Here is a 23,496-nt window from a genome sequence, read left to right as displayed (position 1 = left end):
TTTCATCTCCAGTTTCTTTTGTGAATAACTTCTCCAGCACTGTGACCATCTGCATCTCCTATGCATGTAGAATGCTGCTGCCCATTTTCTTCCATGTTGGAAGAAGGAGGACATTGTCTCCTCCCCATGCTACAACTGCTTTGGCAATATTCAGCAGAAATGGAGAAAGAGATCCCTTTCTGCTTCCTGTATATTCAGGTCACCCTTAACTGAGATAAGCCTTCAAATGCTTACCAGCCTCCTACAGACCAAAGGGGAATTTGCTCCTCACCATACAGAAGATACAACTAGAAATCACAGGCTTCATGTACAAATAACATTTTAGTTCCTTTATAAAGGTGGGGACAGCAAAGTCTTCGTGCAGACTGCCTGCTCTGGGTGTGAATTCTCCATCATGGGAAACCTTTCAGGTTGCCCACAAACCTCTGCCAGATGTGACACAGGTATGTCTGAGTCTGCCTTGGGGAAGAGATGTGGATTAAATGACCTCTCAAGGTCCTTCCAGACCTATTTTTCCATGATTCTTGGAGACAGAATCCCAGGCTTGATGGATCTCTGGCCTGACCTACAGTGACAGGTCATAGATGTGTCTGAACACATACATTGCATGCATTTCTCTCCCACTACAGCCCCTGTATACCGGTGCAGTGGCATTCAGGGCTGAATAGCTCTTTAGCAAAGAGCAGAGCCTCTACCAGGGGTATTGTGTGGGGCAGAGATTTGCAGCCTCAATCACAGTATTTGTTGTCAGGCAGGGCAGGAGGAGACCTGGGGATATCCACACATAGGAAGAAAGTCTTTCTGAAAAAGGCATGTTTTATCTGTTCTTCTATGCAAGCAAAGACAGCGAGACACCCTTAGTGGATGAATGGCAGCATGATATCTAGATCTGGGGCTGTCTTCCCCCCTGAGCTGTTTTGAATGAAGAGGACAAGCCAGAACAGTATCTTTAACCCATGTTCACCTGCCTTTGCTCTGCGGGCTGGTGCGAGGGGAGGGGATGCTGCACTCCCTGGAGGCTATGGGACAGGCACAACTCATTTTTCTTCCCCACACATAGATGATGTCTTGCACATCACTCTTATTCTACAAGTGCTTTTGGCTCTCTGCCCATGGGGAACACAGCCTATACACATGTGGTTTCCCTGCTCCCCCCAGTCATCACCTATGTGTGTGTGCATGCATGTTGCCAGTAGGCTATTCACTAGTGCTTTCCTACCTACTAGTTTGCAACAGTTGTGTTTGCAAGGGTCTTTCTGAAACACACCAGGACTATATAATTATGTAAATGTGCACATGTCTATGAGGGTTTTGCAGTCTCTTTAGGTTTTAACACAAATCTCATGACATTTTCTGGCTTATTCCCCTTCATTCCAAAGCACTCGCTGTGTTAATAGGAGGCTCACATGAGCACCCCAGCTTTTCATGTTAAAATGAGAAATGAAAAGCGTGTTTCTGGATATCACAGTGGGCAAGGAGAGCTGGAAACAAGCAACAACAAAAGCTTCAAAACCTAGAAGGCAAAGGAAAATCCAGATTCTGCCTATTCTGTGGAGTGTTTTAGATGGAAGCCTCTTAAACCAAGATCACAGTTCTGGGGCAAGTCCAACTCCTACATGGAGTTAATCTGCAAAGGTCTGCGGTAGGTAGTACATAGCTAAAGCTCATCGTTCTCAGCAGTGTGAGAACTGCCATGCTGATGTGTGTCTTGATATCTTTATGTCTGTTCTCACCCATGTGAATCTTAAGCTATTAGCAGTTTACATGTATGACTACAGAGGCCTGGGGTCTGCCCATTGGTACACTGGTCTGACAAACATGCTTGTGAACCTGGCTATTAACTTCTCTGTTGTCACAAATGCAGTACACCCACACCCTTGGTCCCTTTTTGTCATGGTACTACCTTCATCTCCCTATCAGAGCATTACAGCTGAGTCTTTGAAGCGATTTTCATTGCTACCTGAGGACCATTAAGAACAAAGAAGTGCTTCCAGATGAAACAGGGACAATGATGTGTTTCCAATTGACTACAAGCCTTGAGCCCATGGGAAGTGGGTGAGTTCCCACCACCTAACAAGTTATCCAAGCTCCGGGTGCTGAAGGAGATCAACATACCTGTATATTTTATATCTGGTTGTAAATCCTTGACGATGTCTTTCCACAAAGGATAAGTAGCTCCGTGAGTGGTGGAAAGGCCCCCTGTCTGAAATAAGCCAATCAAACTCCTTGGAGACATGTTGGTTGGTAGCAGCTGGGTCCTGGTGGGAGGGCTGTACTAGTATATGGTCCCATATAAACAGGAGGTAGAGGAACTCAACAAGCCTCCAGTTCATGCTTTTCTGTCTGCCTTTTTCCTCTCATTCTTGCTCCATTCTGTGGAGTCCTGTTGAAAAAGAGAAGGAAGAGGAGGAAGGAAAGAGAGAGAGAGAGAGAAATGGAGGGGAGGAGAGGGAGGGAGGGAGAGAAAGAGAGAGTTTAAAATGGGAATTGCTTTGATCCTTTGACAACTGTCTCTCAGGGTGAAAATAGACATGAAAAACCAAGTTTTAAAAGACTTCCCTCTGCCTGTATTACAGCTTAGAGTATTTGGCAGTGTTTTATTCATGTACCTAACTGGTGTCTTTAACCTCCTGAGCATTTACCACCTTTGAAATAACCAGGTCCTGACCTGAGACATCCTCACCCCAGCTTTTCCATCACTTCCCTCATGAAGCCCTCCACAGTGTCACAGAGGCAAGTGAAGCTGGGCACAGAAGGTGGCTTCACCCTAGGCTACAATTACCCCATTCCTGTCCCTTTAATGCCATGCCTATGCTTTCATGTCTCTCTGATCATCTGTAATCCATACTCCATGCAACCTGAACAATCTATAAAGGCCCAGCTCTTACTTCAAAGTGTTGCCAAAAAGAGAAATAAAACAAAATAATTACCCAGGCTCCCGTGACGAGCACTTTTGGACACACAGAAACACACACAACTATGAAATCCTGCCAAACTTTGAAGGAGAAAAATCATCTCAACCTGCTTTCCTGCTTGTGTGTTTGGGAAGTGTGTGTCTGGCAGAGGGGGAACAGGGTCTGCTGTCATTTTGATTATGGGAGGACCTCCAGGCTGTTTGCAAGATCAAGGCTCTGCAGGGCAACACAGTGAACATGCATATTCAGTGCAGGATATCTACTAGGGAGCTTAAGGGGATGCTTCACAGCACCTGGTGCAGGACATGTCATTCATATGATGGGAGAGTGGCTGTCCCACTGCATCCCCACATCAAATCATGGCTGAGCCCAGTCCTGCTAGGAGCCAGCTCCTCTCCCCGATGTGTTTAACAGCTAAATAGACAAGACATATGATGAGTGGGAAGGGAAACATAGGGGTGAAATGCTTTGCCAAAGGTTACGCAGCAAGCCATGGATACAGCTGGAAGAGAGCCCTCATCTCCTGACTCCCATTCGCAATGTTTCAGTCATTAGATCATCCACCTCCACAGTCATGCTGTTGGCACAATGCCCCTCTGAACAAAGCTGTGTGCTCTATTGGTGGAAGGTGAGCAGCTTGCTTAGCTGACACCCCATGCCTGACCTGGATACCCTCTCTTTCTGCTTCCTAACCGTGGCTGCAGCAGCATCCTAACTTGCTGGGTTGTGCTCCTCATTGCTGATGCTGCTTGGAAAAAGCCCTCTCCATACACAGGACATGTTCCTCCTCCTGCCCACCTCCTGTCCATCTGGCTGCCTTGCTGAGCCTGCTGAAGGATGTGTAAACAAGGTGGGCATACCTGGGCAGGCAAAGACACCTTGAAGCTGCATTCCCCACTCTGGGAGCAAAAACCTGTCTAAAAGTTGTCCTCAGGACAGGTGATACCCACCTACTTCTGCAGAATAGAGTGCAGAGAGACTGCAGCTACTCTTCGAAGCAGGAAAAATCAGGCTATGCAAAGCTCTGCTACCAGGAAATTTAGTGTCAGGCTTATTTGTACATCCCCAGAAACCATTCTGGTTTTGAGTCTGAGTCCACCATAAGCACTCAGACTAAAAGTTTGTGAGTCCTAAAGATGACAGGTTTTGCTAAGAGCGTAGGAGAGGCCAAACCAACGTATGCTAGAGGTGCCATGCACACTTGCAGCACTGCATGTGAATGTGAGACCTTGGCTGATGTAAGCAGCACAGTATAGATCAGAGAGCACCACCATCTGCTGGCATGGCTGTCTCCTGCATCAGGATCTTTTCCCAGGAGCACAGCAGAGCTGCAGCCCATGGCTTTCAGCATCCATGTCTCCTGCGCTGGGAGTGTGACAGGGAGCACAAGTGCCGAGTGCGTGTGTGGGAGTCTGCACGTGTGCACTGCATGTGTTTGTGGAGCTGCAGTGTGCTCTGCAGCACTTATCAAAGCCGAGTTGTGTTAGTCTGGTTAAAAACGACATTCAGCTGTTGCATTACATGAAGGAATGGAAAACGTTAAGTATGGGATCGCTTTTTCTGTTGGGCACATTTGAACTTCTTTCCAAATGCAAATAGAATATTACTGTTATTAAAACTAATGGTACCTGTAGCTCCTGACTGAAGAGGTTGTTCTTCTTCTGAAGGCATGTGTTTAATAGTGGCCTTCAGCACTAACTCTTACTGCACCCATTAGTGTGGTTGCTCTCTGTGCTTCAGCCCATCTCCTCTCAGAAAGGACCTGTTCTGCTTTACCTTACAAACCCAGGGTTTGGGGATAACGGAATATGCTCTATTCCCACACTGAAAGGAATAAAGTATATTCCAAGTGAACTACATTACACCTCTTCTTCCACTCACACTAGTCTTGATCTCAAGGTGATTACTGAGAAATGCTCCCAGCTAAATCCCACCTTCAGCATTTCCAAATTCCAGTTCAGGAACCCATTCCTCCTGCTTCTCCATCCAGGATACTTGCTGCTCTTTGCAGATCTGCAACACTGTCCCATCACAGTAAGCAGCTGCAAACTCAGCATATTTGCCATTAGACGGGTAGCACATTTGTTCTGATAGCTATCAGTTGTTCAGTACACATTGTCCAGACTTGCTTGGTTCTCTGTTCATTAAACTCATCCAAAACTGCTTCGTTCATCAGCCAGCCTGGACCAGTTTTCCTTTAAACATTTCACTTTCTATTGAATTTCTATTGCAAAAAGAGGAGCTTTCACATACCTACGTGGAATGATAACTCCCCTACAGTTCCCAGGCAGTGCAAGTGTGAACTGAACTATAAGAAGAACCAAATAAAACGTGTTTCAGAGAAGTCCCAGTATGTCCTCCCACATGCGAGCATCACACACTGAGGAAATAGCAACTTATAAAAGAGAGGAGATACTCACTAATTCCCCCCACGCACCTCTTCATTCCCCCTTCCTCTCCTTTTAGGTTGAAGTTAGTATCAGGATGATATAAATTGTGATAGCTCTTAACCACAGGTTAAGACATGGGGAGAACATGCTTTCAGATCGCTAGAAGAAAAGGACGCATCTCCAGTCTGAAAGCTGGATCAGTGCTGAGAGCAGGGAATGGTGCCTGAGGCAATGAAGGATGGTAGAGCACAATTGGGTCTAGACAACTATCACACCATCAACTTTAATTTTTTAGTAGTATCTTTTTCCCCCCTGTAGCTGCTGTAGAGATGTTGTTTCACATTAAAGATTAAAACACACCATGGGCCTGGTCCCCATGGAAGCTATAAAGCTTACTAAAGTGGGATTATCTTGTGTCTAAGGCAATATTATATGAGGTGCATTCAATCTAACTCCTAACAAGACTGAATCTGAAATTAATTTCTTAGGTGTCTTTATGAGGCTCCACAGATGTGCAATGTGTTGTGGGGATTTTGCAAAGGGGATTGGGGAAAAAGGGGCAAGGAGGTGATGTCTCTAAGTATATACAGCTTGGGTAGGAGAGCCAAGACTAAGTAAAAGCCAAAGATGGCACAGAAGCCATCTCTGCATTAAAAGGGGAGGCTTGGGAGAACCAGACACTGGGTTTTGATCCAGGTTTCTGCTCAGCTCTGCACTTTCTGTGATCTTGGGCAATGCCCTTACACGATTTTTGCTTTGCTTTCCAGCATGGAAACACAATAGTATTTGACTACTTGGACCATGAACTTGTAGGAGAGGCAATCACCTGGTTATAGCACCTAACAAAAAGCAGCCCTGCTGCCCTCACAGCTCACTAGGTGTTCCTGCCCTATAAGCAATGAATGAAAATCCTCTTGAGGTGACAGCAAGCTTTGTAATACAGCAGTTAACATAAAAACAAGCTACAAAGACCATTTCCACTCAGGACCATTGCAGAGCAATGCAGTCATCTGGGTCCTTCTGGTTCATGTTAGCAAATATGATCATGCAATTAGCACATCTGTTAATAAACATGATCAGTGGGTGAGCTAAGACATAGGCTGCAGTTCACAGTAAATAAGAACTGGGAGAAGAAAATGTTAGATGTACCGATTCTGACTCACGTTACAGTCAGTTTCCAGCATCATCCATCATGGAGGCACATCCATCAGTGCAAATAGGGGTTCCCGTTACAATCCCTTTTATTTTGTTAGGTGGTTTAAGATGGTCATATTCTAATACAAATCCAGCCTGGAACATTAAATGTTCCTTGTCTTGTGAGTCTTCAGGATTCTTGGAGGAAAAATAAGCAAGTACTTTCTGTAAAGTGCAAGTTGTATTTGAATGTACACTTAATTTCACTGTGATTGATATCTCTGTGTTAATTATATTCTATTTTAGGCAATACCTTTTCTGTCACAAGGCAGTGCCTTTTATCCAAGGAGTTCAAATTGAATTAGAGACATTAATTAAAGCTCTCAGCACTCTAGTAAGGCAGGCAAGTGCTGTTACTCCCATTGTTTCTTGAAACAAGAAGAAAGGAATAGAGCTGGGTGTCTACTTAGCCACTTAAAAGGTAATTTTTATACAGTGGGATAGCTCAGAATGATAGATTTTGCACAGAATGATACTGCAAGGTCTGTTTCATACCAGGGAGGTTGTGTAGCCCCAGATCACTGCTACAAACAGGAAAGGCAGAATGCAAGAGCTCTGACTCTCAATCCCTTGCTGTGAATACTCCACTACTCCTCTGCCTCCTGGGATTGTCTACCTTTCTACCTCTGTACCTTTCATTTATCCCTTCTATTAGATTCAAGTTGATTTTGCACATATCCCTTCTGTTTCCTCCTCCTCCTGTTGTAAACTATTTCCATCAGAAATGCAGACTCAGGAAAGAGAAATTACTGAACACATTATTTGCAGTAAAGAAATAAGTCCCCTATCTCTTTAAGCTTCATGCACCAATAATTCTTTCTTGTGTCCCACATTTGTTTCTTGGCAGGTTGAGAGAGGTTTCTGCCTGCTGCCATTTACCAGAGGGAAGAGGCTAACAATCGCTATTTGTATCTGAAACACTTCTGTTCTGCAGCAAATTCACACACTGCTTTAGGATGCTGATAAATTAGTAGGAGACTGAAGTGTCAAGGGAGAGATGAAACAGCTTATGTTAGTTTAGAGCTCGACCCTGTAAAGTGACAATCATCTGACCTCATTTCAGCAAACAGCTTAAGTGCATCCTTAATTTTAAGTCTGGGAGATACTTTTCTAGATTTAATTCAACTATCCCTTCTTTAAGCTAACTGTACATTCACATTCCTGCTAGACAAGTAACTACTGCCCTACACCTTTAGGATTTAATTCGTGTTAGGTCACTGAGTGCAACTGGAGCAATAATATTTATGTCCTGCACCTAATTCAGAGATGACCCATGAAAGTGCTGGGAGGCAGACACTGTCCATGAAACTGTCCTTTGGAAACACTGGTCAGATATCCAGCCAAGCTGAGGACATCTTTTCTGTGTCACAGCCAGGAGAAGACAGGGAACAGGGATGGAAAAGGATCAGGAAGCAAATCTGTCAAGGTTTGTTAAGTCATATGAACTTCAGCGGATAAACCTGAACTCTAGGAAAAAAGAATTTGGCTGCTTCTGATCTACATGTCTCTATAGCTCAAACTACAGGTGCTGATAACTGACTAGAGTCAGAGATGGAGCTGCAAGTCAGCAGTGGTTCTGAATTTCTGGATGTCTCTAGCAAGCAACACTGTAAAATCCTGAATGATTATAAAGCTATTCTTTAATGGAAGTGTGATTTCTCCCTTTGAGGCAGGGATGGGTGAATCCCTCCCAAGACCTTGGCTGTTCTGCACTGACCAGTGCCTACATTTCCACTTACTCTTTAACCTGTTCAGTTTAAAATATGCATGAATGGTTAGACCTGAGGGATATTCATCAGCTGAAACATTTCTGGGTGAGGAAAAGCAAGGAGAAAGGATACGAAATACCTCTCCAAAAACACCAACACAATCCCTGGATTCACTTCGCTTTTGCCAAATTGTTCATGCTGAAAAAAATAATGACTGGGAGATGTCAATGTTTTGGCTGTGAGAGCACCAAGGGGAAACATTTCGAAATCTCCATTTAAAACTATCAGACATTTTCCCCCTTTCTCCTTCTGATTTGTCTTTCCAGCTTCTTAAGAGAGAACAGTGATGAAAATAGTTCCTTTGACCCCAAGTGACTTAAAGGAGAAAAGGCTTTTTTTTCCTTTCAGTTTGTCAACACAGTGCTCACAACTTGTCAGAATATTCAGTGAACCAAAAACACCCTACAAATCCTTTGTTATTAACGCAGTTCGATCAGCAACCTAGAGGGAGCAGGTTTTGCGCAGCAACTTGACTTACTCCCTGCCTCTAGAATCACACTGGTAACAACTAAGTACCTGTTCTCAGCGAATTTGTCCCCACACTTCAGCTAATTATAAACTACTGGTTCTGTTTTGATGAGGATGAGAGGCTCTTTGAAACCAAAGAACTGCAGCAGGCATGTAATCTCCATCAAGTACAACATAGTACTAGTAGCCAAGGTGTCAAAGCCACCACTCTGAAATCCAGGATCCATAGGCACTAGGTTTATGGATCTACTTAGAAAGAGTATTTATCTAACAGTGCTCAGTAGAACTGGGAACTAAATTAAAAGGAACTTCTGCATGTACACACTGATTTACGTGGTGAAGTATCACATTCTGAAGACAGCCCTGCTGAATCTGAGACTGGAACAGGTATCATGGTAGGTGCTGCACGAACAGACACCAGAAAGGTGGTCCATGCCCCAAAAAGCTTACAGTCTAATCAGAAGACCAAGGACACCAGATGGCCAGAGACAGATGGGGGAGCGCAAGGGAACAGTGAGATAATGCTGCTCAGCGGGCTCGGAGCAGTGGTGTCAGCACACCAGCAGCCCTACTGTTGGCAAGATTGTGATAGCTATTGTCAGAAATGAGAGTTCTAAATAGGGAGGCTGGATAATGAGCTAGCTTTAGAGATGTTTGTGAGGAACTCCTCTCATTTGTGAAGTGGCAGAGATAGAATGAATATAGATGGTAATAATAATGATAAATTGCACTTTTCTGAGCTGCTTATTAAAAAAAAATATGGTGGGTGGTGAGCAGTGATTTCTATTAAACACTGCCCTGAACTTGAAATTATTCCTACTATTATTAAATTATTGTCCAAGCTAGGCCACTTCTCCATAATTTCATTTTAAATTACACCAAAAGATGCAGCTCTGTCCTCTGTCTTTCTCAGTATTTATACACCTCATATCAAAGTCCTGTAATCTCATAAGTGTTAATAGGTTTTTATCCTTGCAGTAGCTCTAGGAGATCGGGAAATGCTGTTTTTTTCCCATTCTGCAGAATGGGAATTGAGACACAGGCTTGATTAATGGCTTGTCCCAGATCATTTTCTAACTGCTTCAGGAATTCAACCTGAATCTCTTAAGTCTCAGCTCAATGCGACATCTCCTTGCAGTACCCTTCCTACGCACCTTCACACTACTATTCCCGAATTAGCTAGGACTTGCCATGGAGCTGCTTAGGATTTTTTTGGATTGCTCATTTTATGTCAGAAAAATGCCAATTCATCAGAGGCAGAACACTTGGTAGAAATTTGTTGATTTAAAGGGGGGGGGGGGGGAAAGAAGCATTTTGATAAAGTCAGCTTTTCTTTGGAACAGAATGTGTAGAGTGTTCCATTTGGAAAGGATCGGTTCAAGATTGTGTTTTGTTTTTCATTACATGTTGAGTACTATACATTCAAAATCAAAATGAAGTGTTTTCTTAAACAGTGTGTTTTGACTGAGCCAAAATTTATTTTGTAATTTATGCTTTCTGCAATGTCCAAATTCATTTAGTGCTCTTCTTGCATTTTGAAAAAAGAAATACCTCTGAACTACACCCAATAAACCAAACAAAAATCAGACTATTCCCTACTGTTGACTTGAGAGAGTAATCTGAAAACTAAGTTCAAAGAGGCCTGCGTCAGAGTCCAGAAACCCTGTTTTTTTGCTTGCTTGCCTGTTCCATTCTCTGTCCCAGACTTGCCTTTCTAATATCTTTCACTGCAACAATTAGCACTTGTAAGCAGAAAGCTTGAAGGAAAAAAAGTAATCAATGCCAAAACTGCCCTGAAGAGCAATAAGGTAACATTTGATCCTAGAGGTCAACTGTGATCCCACACCTAACATTCTTTGCAACAGTTTTGCTGTTCTGAAATTCATTCTTGGGCATGGACTTCACCATTGCTGCCACACAGAGTGATCTCAGTCCATAAGCAAGCTAATGTTGATTTTGGTATGCTAGGAAGCTGAGGTTACCTAACAATCCTTACAAATGACTCATCTTCATGGTTTTCTTATCCCTCAGAAAGGAGCTTAGCTCTTAACCTGGGGCTTTTGTGCTCCTCAGCTCTTACTGGAGGAGCAGAAGGGGTTAAAATCCACAGGCTATTGCTTCTGCTGGTACAGCTCCTGCTGCTTGGATAATGACAGCCCTGCCTGCCAGGATGAAAAGCATCATTTAACTGAGCACTTCCTATGGGCACCAGGTTCTGCCACCATTCACGCTGGATAAAGCCAAGGGAACCAGAAGCAGTTGAAGAGGGGAAAGAAAAAAGACCCCAAGTTGTTGATGACTGCAAATTCTGTCCCTGGGTACACCCACCTCTCTTAACCACATTGAGAGAAGAATTTGCTATGGCCATGAGAACCTCACTGTGCATTTAGACACACAGGCTCCTGCAGCTTTAGACCCTTGTGCAGCAGCCCTGCCAGGATACTCAAGAGACAAGATGCTGCCTAGTGACTTATGGGGATCTCTTAAGTATTTAGGACAGATTCCTTTGGTGCATATTACACTGGTCTGAGGCTGAAAACACCTGGACTCAGGTCTCTCTATCACCCTGCTTTCCAATATAGTGGAAGTTACACACACATTAACGTACAGGCACTTTAATTCAGGCTAGACATGTGAAACAGAATGTGTAATAACACCATTTTATCTGCAGCTTCTGAATCAGAAGCCAGGAGTCTTGAGCGTGGGTCTCCTGCTCTAAGCACACATTTAGGCAGGCTCTGCAGCTGCAGGTTCTGTTGGAAGGTCTATCGAAGTCAATGAGCCTTGGGTTGGATCTCATTGCAAAAATATAATCAAATAGCATATTAACTCTTAATTTGGAACAGTATATTAAATTAGAAGCTCAAATTAACCTGAAAATGCATTTATATAATGAGAAGATTTAAAATCTGTGTATCATGAAGGTGGAAAAACTCCAAGCCAAAGGGGTTTTCACCAGCCTTGAATCCCAGAGCAAATCTGCCGAAAACACTACATTTCAGCCTATTCCCTAGGCCCTAAGCCTAGGATTTCCACTGAGACAGAGGGATGTGTGGAAATAAAGCCATCTCATACTTATCAGTATTAATCTGTCAAACACAGAGGACTGGTGCTAGCTAGACCCCAAACAATGCCAAGAACTGAAAAATACCACAGGATACTAAGGATCTGCACTGGCATTCCACCATCACAAACAGTGTCTTCCATCAGCACACCAATCCTGCAGCACAGATATGTTACAACACTGAAGGAACTCAGTCGTTGCTAGGATTAAAGTCTGAAACCACGCAGGTCTGAGCACCTCAAACATGAAAGCAGTGTGGTATCCAAGTTTAAGACCATCTCTAGCTGCGAGTTTTCTTTATTTCCTTCTTTGAGTCTATTCTGCTCTGTGCTAAATCCATCTTCTGACCACCTGGAGCGTTTGAGTCTTGGCTGTGATGTTTGTCTGTTTAGATAGACTGCAAGTAGAGCTGGTCACACAATTGTGACAGAACAGTTCTTAGCAGGAAAACGCCTCTCTCTTGCAATTGAAACGTTGCATGGGAATGTGTCAGTTCTGACAAACTTTTTGATGTCTAAGGTGTCAAAACAAATCATTTTGATTCTCTCCATTTTAGTCAAACTGGAACGTTTCATTTTGAGGAGAGAAACACATTTTTATGTTGTTTCAATTAATTTGTTTTGACATTTTTACATATTCTGTATTGTATTGATATATTTCAAATATACTGCATCTTGTATAAAATGTTTGTTGTTTACTTATGTGTTATCATTAAACAATGTTAAATATTTCCTACAGCATTCTAGTTCTTCAGCATCACAGAAGCAGAAGATAATGAAGGTCTCAAGTTAGTATTGCTTTTGAATTTCCAGGCCATAAAAGCTTTGTGGGAGCATGATCCTCATCCAAACTGGAGCTTAAAAGCATGACCACAAATCAGAAGGCAAGATTTTTCCCAAGGAAATAATATGTCCATTTTCCAAGCCTCTCCATCAGCTCAATGACTGCATAGCACAGCTTCCTTCCCCTCCACAAATCAGAGAAGCAACTTCTCTGCTGGTTAAAAGAAGTCTACCTGATTTTCCTTTTCTTCTTTTAAACCAGATTTTTGCTCCTCTGCATAGCAGAGGGGAATTGCTACCCATGAATTCACACCATCGATTCTGTGGTAAAAGTGGGTTGAAAAACAGGGCAAGGCAAGTGGCAAAGGGGAGGAAGGAGAGAACAGTGGTGTGGAGCCTGCAATGAGGCAACTCTATTGATTCTTCATTTCATGGATGAAAATGTCCCCAATGGCTCCTGTGCATTCACTGCAGTTCGATAAGAGATGGAGGGCAGCAGGTCTCGGTGCTGAGGTCTGCATGCTGCGTGCTGCTGGTGCTTCTTTGCAGGGCTGAACGTGAAAGGACAGACTCCGTTCTAAATGTACATACAGAGAAGAGCATACACATAGGCAGGGCCCTGAACTAAGGCTGTGCATGGAGCAAGAGAGAGTGCATGGAGTAAGAGGTGGTATATGGCTATGCATGACCACATTTCCCTTCTCCTCCCTTTCATCGGGCTAAAAGCAAGTTTAAATAAGGAGCAAAGGCTTCTCCTTTCCATGGCAAGTCTTCCACCTCCCCTCAGAGAGAGGGGTTAGTGCCAGCCACCATTCAGGCTATGCAGGGGAGAGCACAGTGGTTTATGCAATGGGAATAGAAAGGAGAAGCATCCCCAGTCTTTGGAGGTTTATTTGAAGTAGCAGGGAGCTTTTCTGTCTGCTTTTCCTCTTAAAGGGATACACCTCCACCACCAGACACTGCAGTTTGTAATCTGAATTCCCCCACTCAGCTGCTTCAACGCACATCTCTGCATGCAGATGTGACTGGTTATATACTCTTGCTCCAGCTGGGCTGTCACTGCAGATTACAGCTTTTTGCTAATAGTGAGTAGTGCTGGAGTCTGAGACTTCCATTAAAAGCCCATGTTTCCACCTCCCCGCCCCAGAAATGGCTCTATCCCAGCCGATGTTTCTGTACATGTGGCCTCATCTCTGGGGTGGGAAAGGAGCAAAGTGCCTCAATTTGTTTCTGTGTTAGGCAACAATGGAACAAGTCGAAGGCAGAAGATATTTGAGGATAATATGTTTTGAAAACTGTGGATTATTTACTTGGAAGTTGAACTTATCCCTTGTCATCAGCACATTCTAATACTGTAACCCCATCACTCTGACAGCTGAGCACTGAATTATCCCTTTGGAAGAATCCTTGAAGGAAATGCTTCATCACCCCAAGCCACAATAGAGACTCTCTCTAGAAAGAAGGAATGCTCCTGCAGGGAGAGATTGCCCATCCATGCCAGACACTACAAATCATTAGCCCTTCATTGCTAGAGGATTTGAAGGCTGCTGACAGATCAAGAAGAATTGGCATGGACACTTGACCTTTCTCCATTGCCAGGAGGAAATCACTGCCCAGGAAGAACAGCACATGCTCTACTGTGCTCTACAAAGGGGAAGAAGAGGGTCTGGAAGAATTCAGAGTTCTTTGTAAAATGAACACTGCTGCTTCAGCACAACCTGTGCAAATGGTCAGCATTGCCATCACTCATGGGCATGCTGATGGGGTGACTTCCAGTGTGGCATGTGCCAGGTACCTTCACAACTCCTCCTCCTCCTCCAAAGGGGACATTCAGAATGAATGCACAGAAGACTTTCTTGTGGATGCTGACAGATTCACACCTGTGCAGGCTGGGAACAGAGCAGAACACACTAAACTGTGGTTTACAGTTTCACGGACATGGTGTCCTGCCAAAGGAAACGAGGAGTCCCTTCCACCAGCATGCACACCACTGACTTGGGCTAGATTGCTAGCTTTTCCCTGCTGCTTGATAGATCCTACATGCCTCTGCAGCCTCCCTGAGTGACTCTGTCTGAAAGCAATACAGAGCAGGTGTCACATTTGTTTCTTCAACAGCCTGACTCCCATAAAGATCTTGTGCAATCAGCTGGCCAAAGCCAAAGCTGAAAAAACACCTCCATCGCTGGTCATGAGTAATTAATTCTGCTTTGACATTCCCCAGGGCACCTCGCAGCTAGTAAGAGCTGCTGGAGAAAGAGACACGGCTGTGGAAAAGGAATAAACAGACTTGCCTCAACTGCAGCCATGGAATTAGATAATAAATAGCTAGCTAGATGAATAATATTCTGTGAGTGGGAAATCAAATGCAGAACAGGAATACAGCTAGCTGGCTTATCCCTGGGAAATCAAAGGTGTTTGGAAGGAGTTTCTAAAGAAAGAAGGGTGTTTAGAGTCTACTGTGCTCAGGAGCGCATAGCCTGAAGTTATCCATCATGTCTAATGTGACTGTTACAATGACAGACAGCTATTCCTGGACATTTTATTCTTGGTATAATATTCCTGGACCAAAGCAGCTCAAGGAAATTTCCTCCTAATTTACATCTCCGTTCTCTCCCTCCTCCTGCCTGGATTGTAGACTACACAATGTCTTTGTTTCCCATGGCATCAACACAGTTTCCCCCACTAGCTGTTGTGTGCTTGGTCTGTGTCCCTCAGGGAACTATAGGTATCACCCCAAAGCATGGATCCTTCAGCCTCTTCTATCTGCCCCTTAAATGCTTCTCCCCACTAAATCCATAGCTTCTGTCCAGATTTGTACATAAACGACACAACAGAGTTTCCAGTGACAAAAATAATATTCTGTAAGACTTGAAGAAGTCAGCAGGAGTTGCAACAACATCCTGGATTCAGGTACCAACCCTGTGATGTGCATCGTACCAAGCAGATGGTGGTGTAATCCCTGCCAGCATGGAATGCCCAGTGCGCAGAGAGCACCCGTAACCCATCGGATTGAATATGCATGTTCACATCTGAGTTTACTCAGATGTGCACAGGGACTACAAGTCCCTGTGCACAAGTTCATCCCGATAAATCAAGAACAAGAGATTCACATCTGAGGTCCTGTCACAACAAAGAGGAGGAATCTGCTGGTTCCTCTTCACGTACACATTACCCAGTCTTGTAAGTCTTTGCTCTCCTTTTGGTCCCTGTATCCCTGAGGATACAAGTCTCACCTTTCAGAAATGCTTATGCATTCAGTTTGGACTTCCTGCTCCCATTGCATTAGGGGTTTCTAAGCATGCAGCTGATTCCTCTGCATTCTTGCATACCTTCACCTTGAGTCTGAAATCAATTCAGATCACCCTCTTCCATCCCTCCTTGCTACTCTTCTTCACCCACCATGCTCCTTTATCCATCGCAACGGGTGCAGCCAAGACACCTTATTAACACTTGCCACTTCATTAGTAACCTTCTACAGGAGGAGTAGAGGAGGAGAAAAGAGGAAAGAATGTAAAAATGGAATGTAAAGAACACTGAATTAAGAGTAACACAGAAGTGTGCATAAGAAAGTGCAGGAGCAGAAGTATGAGTAAAATCTTATGTATGAGAAAGATTTGTAATTAATCCACAGTCTAGTGACAGCAGGGGAATGGAAGTTAAGACTGTGGTCTTCTCTATATGCTTCTGCTACTGGTTTACTCAGTCTTCAGACAAACCATTTTACTTTCTCCTTTTCTCCCCCCACTCTCTCTACCCTTTGAGTATATGTTATTTGAGATACAAATTGTCTTTAACTGTGTGTAGCATAAAGGAAACTGAAATCATAGGCACTAAAGATGCAAGACATTTTAAACACATGGTTAAATTAGGCACAGCAAAGCGCTTGGGGATTGACTGCCAGTGTTTATTAATTCAGGTTGAATTTGTTAGATAGTTACTGTCAAAAAATGGATTGGGGAAAATTCAAAAGAATCAAACTACATGACTGAGTTATTCCTTAAGTTGAATGCTTCAGATTGAAATGTTTACAAAGTGCATCTAGAAGGAAATAAAGTGAAAAACAGTTATGAGAGAAAGTTATGCATTTCTGCATCATTTAAAGTTTAGAAGTTATTTTCTAGTCTCCTTTCCTTTTAGTCCTACATGTAAAAGTCTTTTCATTCTTCCCCCCATGTCAATTATGTTTGAAAAGCTAAAATTCATTTTTTCCCCTTCATTTTTTTTTGCTTCAAACTGACAAGAAAAACCCAAACCAAAAATGTTTATTCACCTATCCCTACCAGGAATTACAATAACTGCCTGTCAGATCCTCATAGCAACATGAGGGATCACAGCAAGGCTGAAAGTCTGAGTTTAAGCTGATGACTTTCATAGTCCTCTGCTCTCTTCTAGTCTGAACCTGCATTCAAAGGAGAACTCACAGTGAAATAATTAGATTTACAGAAAAATAAATGAACAAACTCTTGTATCAAAAATGAGAGAAAAGTTCCCAAAAATAATCTTGAGATTGGTTTTACTTTTTCCATTAGAAATAGCCATATTTTGCTGATTTATTCTACAATCACACCATCTGCTTTAACCATCTATTTCTCTGAATTCTCTCTTTCCACTTCTTTGGCTTTCCTTTTATTTTATTTCATTTCATTCTCTAACATGTAACCAAACAGTCCTGAGGTTCCTACAGCAAATCGGAACATATGATGTCCGAGTCCATCTGACATTGAGCAAAATTTAAAGCAAAACTCCCTGCAATCAACCATCCCTGATTCAAACCACCAAAGTGCTCTTTGGATGAGACACAGACAAGAAAGGATGGGAACAGCATGTACCAGGGCTGCTGCTCTTCAGACAGCATCTGGCATCTATTCCTGATCTCTCAAGCACAGGACCCTGCTCCCAGCCACGTACCAGCAATCTTTATCCCAGAGGTATTCACGGAAGCATCACCTGCTTTGCTTCCTGCATCCACTGGATTGAATGAAAATGAGGCACCTATCTAGAAGCCAGCCATCTAAATACCTCTGGATGTTTCTACATTGCCAAAGAATTTGGCTCCTGCATTCCTTAGTCATAAGCATTGTATTTGTATTAGTTTGCTTTTGGGGTTTCTTCAGGAGAAAACAAGCTTCCATTAAGAAGAAACTCAGTTCTGGGTGCATTTTTCTGTCTTAACATCAGTTGTGCGTAATATGAGCAAGCATAAACCCTCCAATGGTTTATTGTCATCTTCCACAGTCCTTCAGCATTGTCCCAGAAGATATTGCACTATCAAACCCACATGCACATGGGCCATAGGAAATGCTTCCTGAGCATCTTGCTAAAAAAAAACTAGTGTATTACTGAGTTGGAAATCAGCCCTCACAGCCTTTCAAGAGCCTAGGAATTTAAAATTACACATAAAAATAAAATCCAGAGTGTCTCTCAGCTCTCCTGTTGATTTCCCCAGCTCCAAATCTTATTTATGGAGGTCTGCAGAAGAGCAGTAAAGCTGTGCAAGGGCAGCAGAGTGTGTATTTGTCCGCAGGCCTTCTGTCCACCTCTATTATGGCACCCGAGGGAGGGTCATGCCCCCAGCATCACAATGTCCCTGTTATCTGAGACACGATAGGGTTGGGGACTGTAATTCACTGGTCTCAAGGCTCTACAGAAGAGCTCCCTTGGATGAGTAGCAGAGAAAGGGAGGGGAAAAAATATGCCATGGACACGATTTCTGGCTTCAAACTTGAAACCAAAGTAATGAGAAGCACTGCAGGAGAATCTATTGGTAGCAAGGACTTATCAGCCTCTTTTTGCTCTTCTTTTTAACGTAAGCAGCTTTATCATTAATTGCTATTTACTGCAAATGCTGAAGTTGGTAAAAAGACTAATATGCTGCACTGAAACAGCAGTTTTGATTCAGGCTTATTAAAGCACAATGCATACGTGTGTGTACACACGTACGCTTGCACACTTCATTGTGTGTTATGAAAGTCAAAGCCCTATATTATATCTGTGTGCAATGGAATGAAACAAGATACAATTAACATATTCTTCGTTTATATATTCCAGCAAAAGGCCAACTTCATTAGTGATCTTAGGCAAGGAGAAATTAATTCAGTCTAGATTGCTAAACATTGAGCCATTTTGTTGGGGTAAAGGAGGGATAGATGCAATCCAGTGCTGCTTTTGCCCAGCGCTGGAAAGGTAAAGACTCGGCACTGCTGAACATCCGTCTTTGGGGGGCTGTATTTCCTGAGGACATGGGTTGCCAAATCCTAAAGAAAAGAAAAATCCACATTTTTCCTCATACTAAACTTGAAGCTGAGTTCTCTGGGTGGTTCACATTCATGGTGTGAGCTGGAGGGCTCAGACCGCAGCACTGACTGTAAGCAATTCAGTTCCTGTGCATGGGAACACATGCATTTGAAAAGCCTTTCTGAAAGGTATCAGCCTAAGTGACCTGCCCAAGGTCATGTATAACATGTCGGTGAGCACTGGGATTGAACTATCTTGCTACAGTACTTTTTTATTCACACAGTGCTATTGCATCCCAAAACAGTCACTGCTCTCAGTCCACTGCTACTTTCCACTCCTTATCACAGCCTCCTTAGAGACACATCTGTCCTGTGCTCCGTAAACCATAATATACCTACAGTCTTTTATTCACTCTGTCACCATGCAGTTTTATTACAGAACCCTGAATTATCCAGCTTAGTCTACAATCTACTTATTTCTGCCATCCATTCTCCCTCTCGACCCTCTCCTCACCTTTCAGCCTTGTCAGTGTTTTAAGTCTTCCAGGTACTTGAAATGCAGTGACCATTCTGATTCTCAGGGGGAAACCCAGCAGAATTTCACTGAGGTCAGTCTGCTGGGTTCATTTCTCTCTTTTAAATGCAGATGGTTGGAAATCAGGAACTAGCACTGGTCTCTGCAGTCACATTTAAACCAATCCTTCAAGAACACTAACTCACAACTGCCATTTTAAAGCTGTGATCCCATTCTTGCCATCTATAAAATTTTATTCCCCTCCCTTCTCTGCTCCTTTCATCAGAAATCAATCGTTCAGTAATGCAGGTAAACTGCAGTCCTACCTCATAGCTATTTTCTTTTTCATGCATCTTTCTCATGCATTTTTCAGAATGAAAACTCCCTTGTCCATCTTTCCCCTTTCCAGCCAAGCCTGGAAGCACAACAATCATCACACCTACACAACACCTCATCGGCAGATTTGCACCTGCTGGTCACATCTCCCTCTTGTTTGCAATCCAAGCAGCAAAGGAATCATTCATCCTGATGTAGCAATTCATCTTAGCATTCACACTTGCCTTGCCAGCAAACTTGGTATTCCTACCTGCCAGCTCCCCTCTCCTTCCCCCACCACCAGTCACACATTTCTCAGAGCTGTATTCCATCTACTGTTTAGGCTTTCCTCACAGCCAACAGCTCTTCATCCTTCCCACCTTTCTGAAGGAAACCCACTTTATTACCTGTCTCAGTCCCAGTGCAGATGATACCATGGAAGAGCAGGCTCCTCTCTGCTCACCTAGAAGTGCTTATGGCCACTGGACAAGTGACTCTCAGCAAGTGCCACCTGTAGAAGCTGAACACCCCTGTCTGTACACAACAGCCTGTTCTCTTCACCCAAACATGTCTTCAGCAACAGGAAAAAACGGCTGATATGAAAGAAAGAGTATGGAGGAAGGCAGGTTCCTCCTTCTTCCCACCAATAAGGCCCCAGTGATGGTGAAAGACCATGGACAGGATGTAGGACTGTGCCCAGCACAAGAAGGTGAACCTCCATCTGGGGGAGGCACTGAGGGACCCTGTGGTGGATGGGGACAAATGTGGGGAGGGGAAATTGGACACTAATGGTCTCCATAACTGAGCTCTCTCCTCTGTTATTTCTACCAGGCTAGCTTGGTTAAATATCTAGGTCTAATGCACCCAGGATTTCTCTCTGTCTCGTCCTTCCTACATAAGCATGGGCAAATTCTTTAAGGTGACATTTTGCAAACACCTTGGAGGCTGATTTTCCAAGTGTTCCCCATACCCTACTGTGATATTTAATGTCCTGTTTTCTAAACATGTTCCATCACCTTACCATCGATGTCTTTCCAACTCTGCTGAGGCCAAGCCAGACCTCCTGTTCCTGCAAACTGAAATGCTTCCACTGACTCTAATAGAATCTGAATTGATTCCTGAGCCTTGTGCTGCACTTCCTCTGGTACTGAGCAGGAGGGACAGCATTCATTCTTTCTTTTCCTCTGCCTGGACTGTACAGTATAAAGCACTAGGAGACTCCAGGCTCATCTGAGCTCTGCACCATCCTGCAGATCACAATGTTGATAAAGGAAACTGAAACGAGTGGCTCAGGGTCATTGCTGCTGCTTATAACCACCCATTTTATGTCCTACTTCAATATCTACTGTAATCAGTGAAATTACTTTTGTGGGAGTTGACACAGAAGAAGAGATTGTTGGATTGATATTCTGTCTGGCATTGATGAAAACCTTTTTATAATACCTTAATCCAGCACCCACAGAAAGCAATTTGCTAATCTCTTGCTGATTTAGCTTCTAGCGGGATCGACCATATCCAGTCACATTACCTGGTCAGCCATATTATCTTCTTTCTATGCAGAGAAAAAATGTCCTTCCTGACCCCAGAAGATGGTCAGCTTTTGCTTTGAAGCGTGAGATCTGATTACCATTGTCCCAGATTGCAGAGCTGTGAGTGCTATTAATTGCTACCAAGTTACGTAGCCTTTTACACTTCAAATCCAACCAGACTTCCATCTTGGCGACATCCTGCAGCAGAGAATTGTGCGGCTTCACTATATACTGAAGAAAAGGACTATTTCCTTTTAATTTGCTTTAAAAGTTGTGCCCTTTAATTTTGATGTGTCCCCTTGTTCTTGTATCATCAAAGCGTTTAGGTATATCTGATCGCTTTTTATTCTAACCTTCATATACTTTTTTACTAGAATTCAAAAGTCCCTTCTTACTCCCAGCGTTCCCAGACTAAATAAACTATTATTTCCAGGCTTTCCTTATTTAACTTGTTAGTATTTATAAAGCAATTCAAAATATATTAATATGGTTCAATTATAATATCACTTCTGTTTTCCAGCCTTCCTTTTAATGTCTCAAGTGTCCATCTAATTTGCCATCAATCTCCATTGATTCTCCCTCTGATGATATGTTAGTCTTTATAATATACCAGGGAATATTTCTTCTGCCTTCCTGACCAGCATTTTGAGAACAAAGCAGCTGAACTCTGGCAGATCATAAACATGATTCACTCTGTACTCAGCATATATACGGATTTGCTGTTGCTTAGACTTTGATTCTGGAAACAGGTTTCATTATATGCATGGGACTGTAATTAAAAATTCATCTGTGTGATGCAGGCTGCAGGATCAGGACCTTTGCAGTCATGATAGCACTGGGCCGGCGACACTCGAGCACGCATTTGAAAGCAAGCCTGTATGTGATATGCTTTCAGCAATATACAAGTACTGGATTGCATACTCTGCAGAAGTGGGGCCTGCACACCATTTAGACAAGGGGAGTGATTTGATGCCTTCACAGTCACAAATGGAGGAGAGATGGATAGTGAGAAATGTTCTCACTTTATCCTGCCCATAGAAAGTCGGAGGCACCCAAGAAAATCATGAGGTACCAGATCTAAATATCCCAAACAAAATATTTTTGCAGACAACTCGTAATTAATTCCATTGCTGCAGAGTACTATGAAAACTAAAAACATAAAAAGGCTCAATAAAGACACAGTCATACCTACAAGATCTCGGATTCCTAGTAGCATTACACATGACAATCCCGATACAGCTACTGACTTTGCATGTCCCCAAACAGCTTAAAGGTTATCCCAGGAGTGATTGCTTTCATCCATGCCCTTCTAATCTGTTCAGCCTGCTCTCTTGGTTACACCCCTTCCTAGCTTTTCCCAGTCTTAACAAGGCCTGATCCAGCTCACATTGTCACTCCTTCCTCGATGTCACCACCAGATATGCTGAACAACAGTGATCCAGTTCCGATCGCTGTCTTTAAACTTTAACTCTTCTCCCCCAAGAGGCAAATAAAAGGATTGATACATATATATGTCTAAATGCACAAAAAGTATTTTACCAATATATTTACGAGAACTCAGATTACCCCTATTAGACTATTTTAAACGAGAATCACACAAATTGTGGGAGAATCATAACTGGCGCCTCTTCCCTGGCTGATTAGATTTATCTAGTCACTGGCCTAAAATACGGTAAAGCAACCCACCATCATTTTCTAATACTTTATAGTTCACTTTTAGGAGTGTGGAAATGGCAGATAAACATTATCAGCATTCTCAGGCATAGAACAGCAAAGCCTGGAGTTGTTTTGCAGAAGCTACTCTGAATTTGGACAACATGACATAAGCAATTCTAGAAATAGCTGCTGGTCTTAAGGCTACATTACATGTATCCTCACTGCTGATTTTTTATCTCTGTTCACCATTTCAGCACAAACATTATGCTGCCCTTTGTTCATTCTTGACTTGGACTTTCACAGCATTTCTGAAGCATGCTTCAGTTTCACCTTGCACATCCTCAGCTTTCCCAGCTGCCTTGAAACACACCCTTGATTTTGACTGCAAATCTCCGCCAGCATAGAGCAGTGTGAGAAGTGTCTGGAATAACACTAGTATCCTCATTCTCTAGGCAAAGAGGTGGTGTGAGCCAGGAGAGACCCACAGCCACATATGTACCTCAGCATATGTCCAAAGGCTTTGCTTACCCGCTCACCATCTGTACCTGCTTGCAGAGCAGTCACATGCCGAAAGCAGGCAGGCTGCTCCAGCACTGGTACCTGCCTCACTGCTGTCTGCTCCACTGATCCCACAAGTCCACCTGCTCATTCCGGTTCTCTCTGCCTG

General features: G+C 43.2%; 1 protein-coding gene across 3 annotated transcripts in view; it reads right to left on the bottom strand.

Annotated features, from left to right (window-relative positions):
* The window catches only part of BRINP1 (BMP/retinoic acid inducible neural specific 1), a 106,575-nt gene that overhangs the window by 57,211 nt on the left and 25,868 nt on the right, over window positions 1–23,496 (bottom strand). For all 3 annotated transcript variants that reach the window (XM_031045904.2, XM_034067970.1, XM_005145615.3), the window contains one exon: window positions 2,116–2,383. In XM_031045904.2, coding sequence (XP_030901764.1) covers window positions 2,116–2,333 — 218 coding nt within the window. In that variant the 5' untranslated portion in view covers window positions 2,334–2,383. The remainder of the gene's footprint in view (window positions 1–2,115; window positions 2,384–23,496) is intronic.

This window comes from Melopsittacus undulatus, chromosome 11 (assembly GCF_012275295.1).
Source record: "Melopsittacus undulatus isolate bMelUnd1 chromosome 11, bMelUnd1.mat.Z, whole genome shotgun sequence".
Classification (NCBI taxonomy): Eukaryota; Metazoa; Chordata; class Aves; order Psittaciformes; family Psittaculidae; genus Melopsittacus; species Melopsittacus undulatus.
The sequence above is the reverse complement of the archived record's forward strand: the minus strand, read 5'-3'. Positions and strand labels throughout refer to the sequence as shown.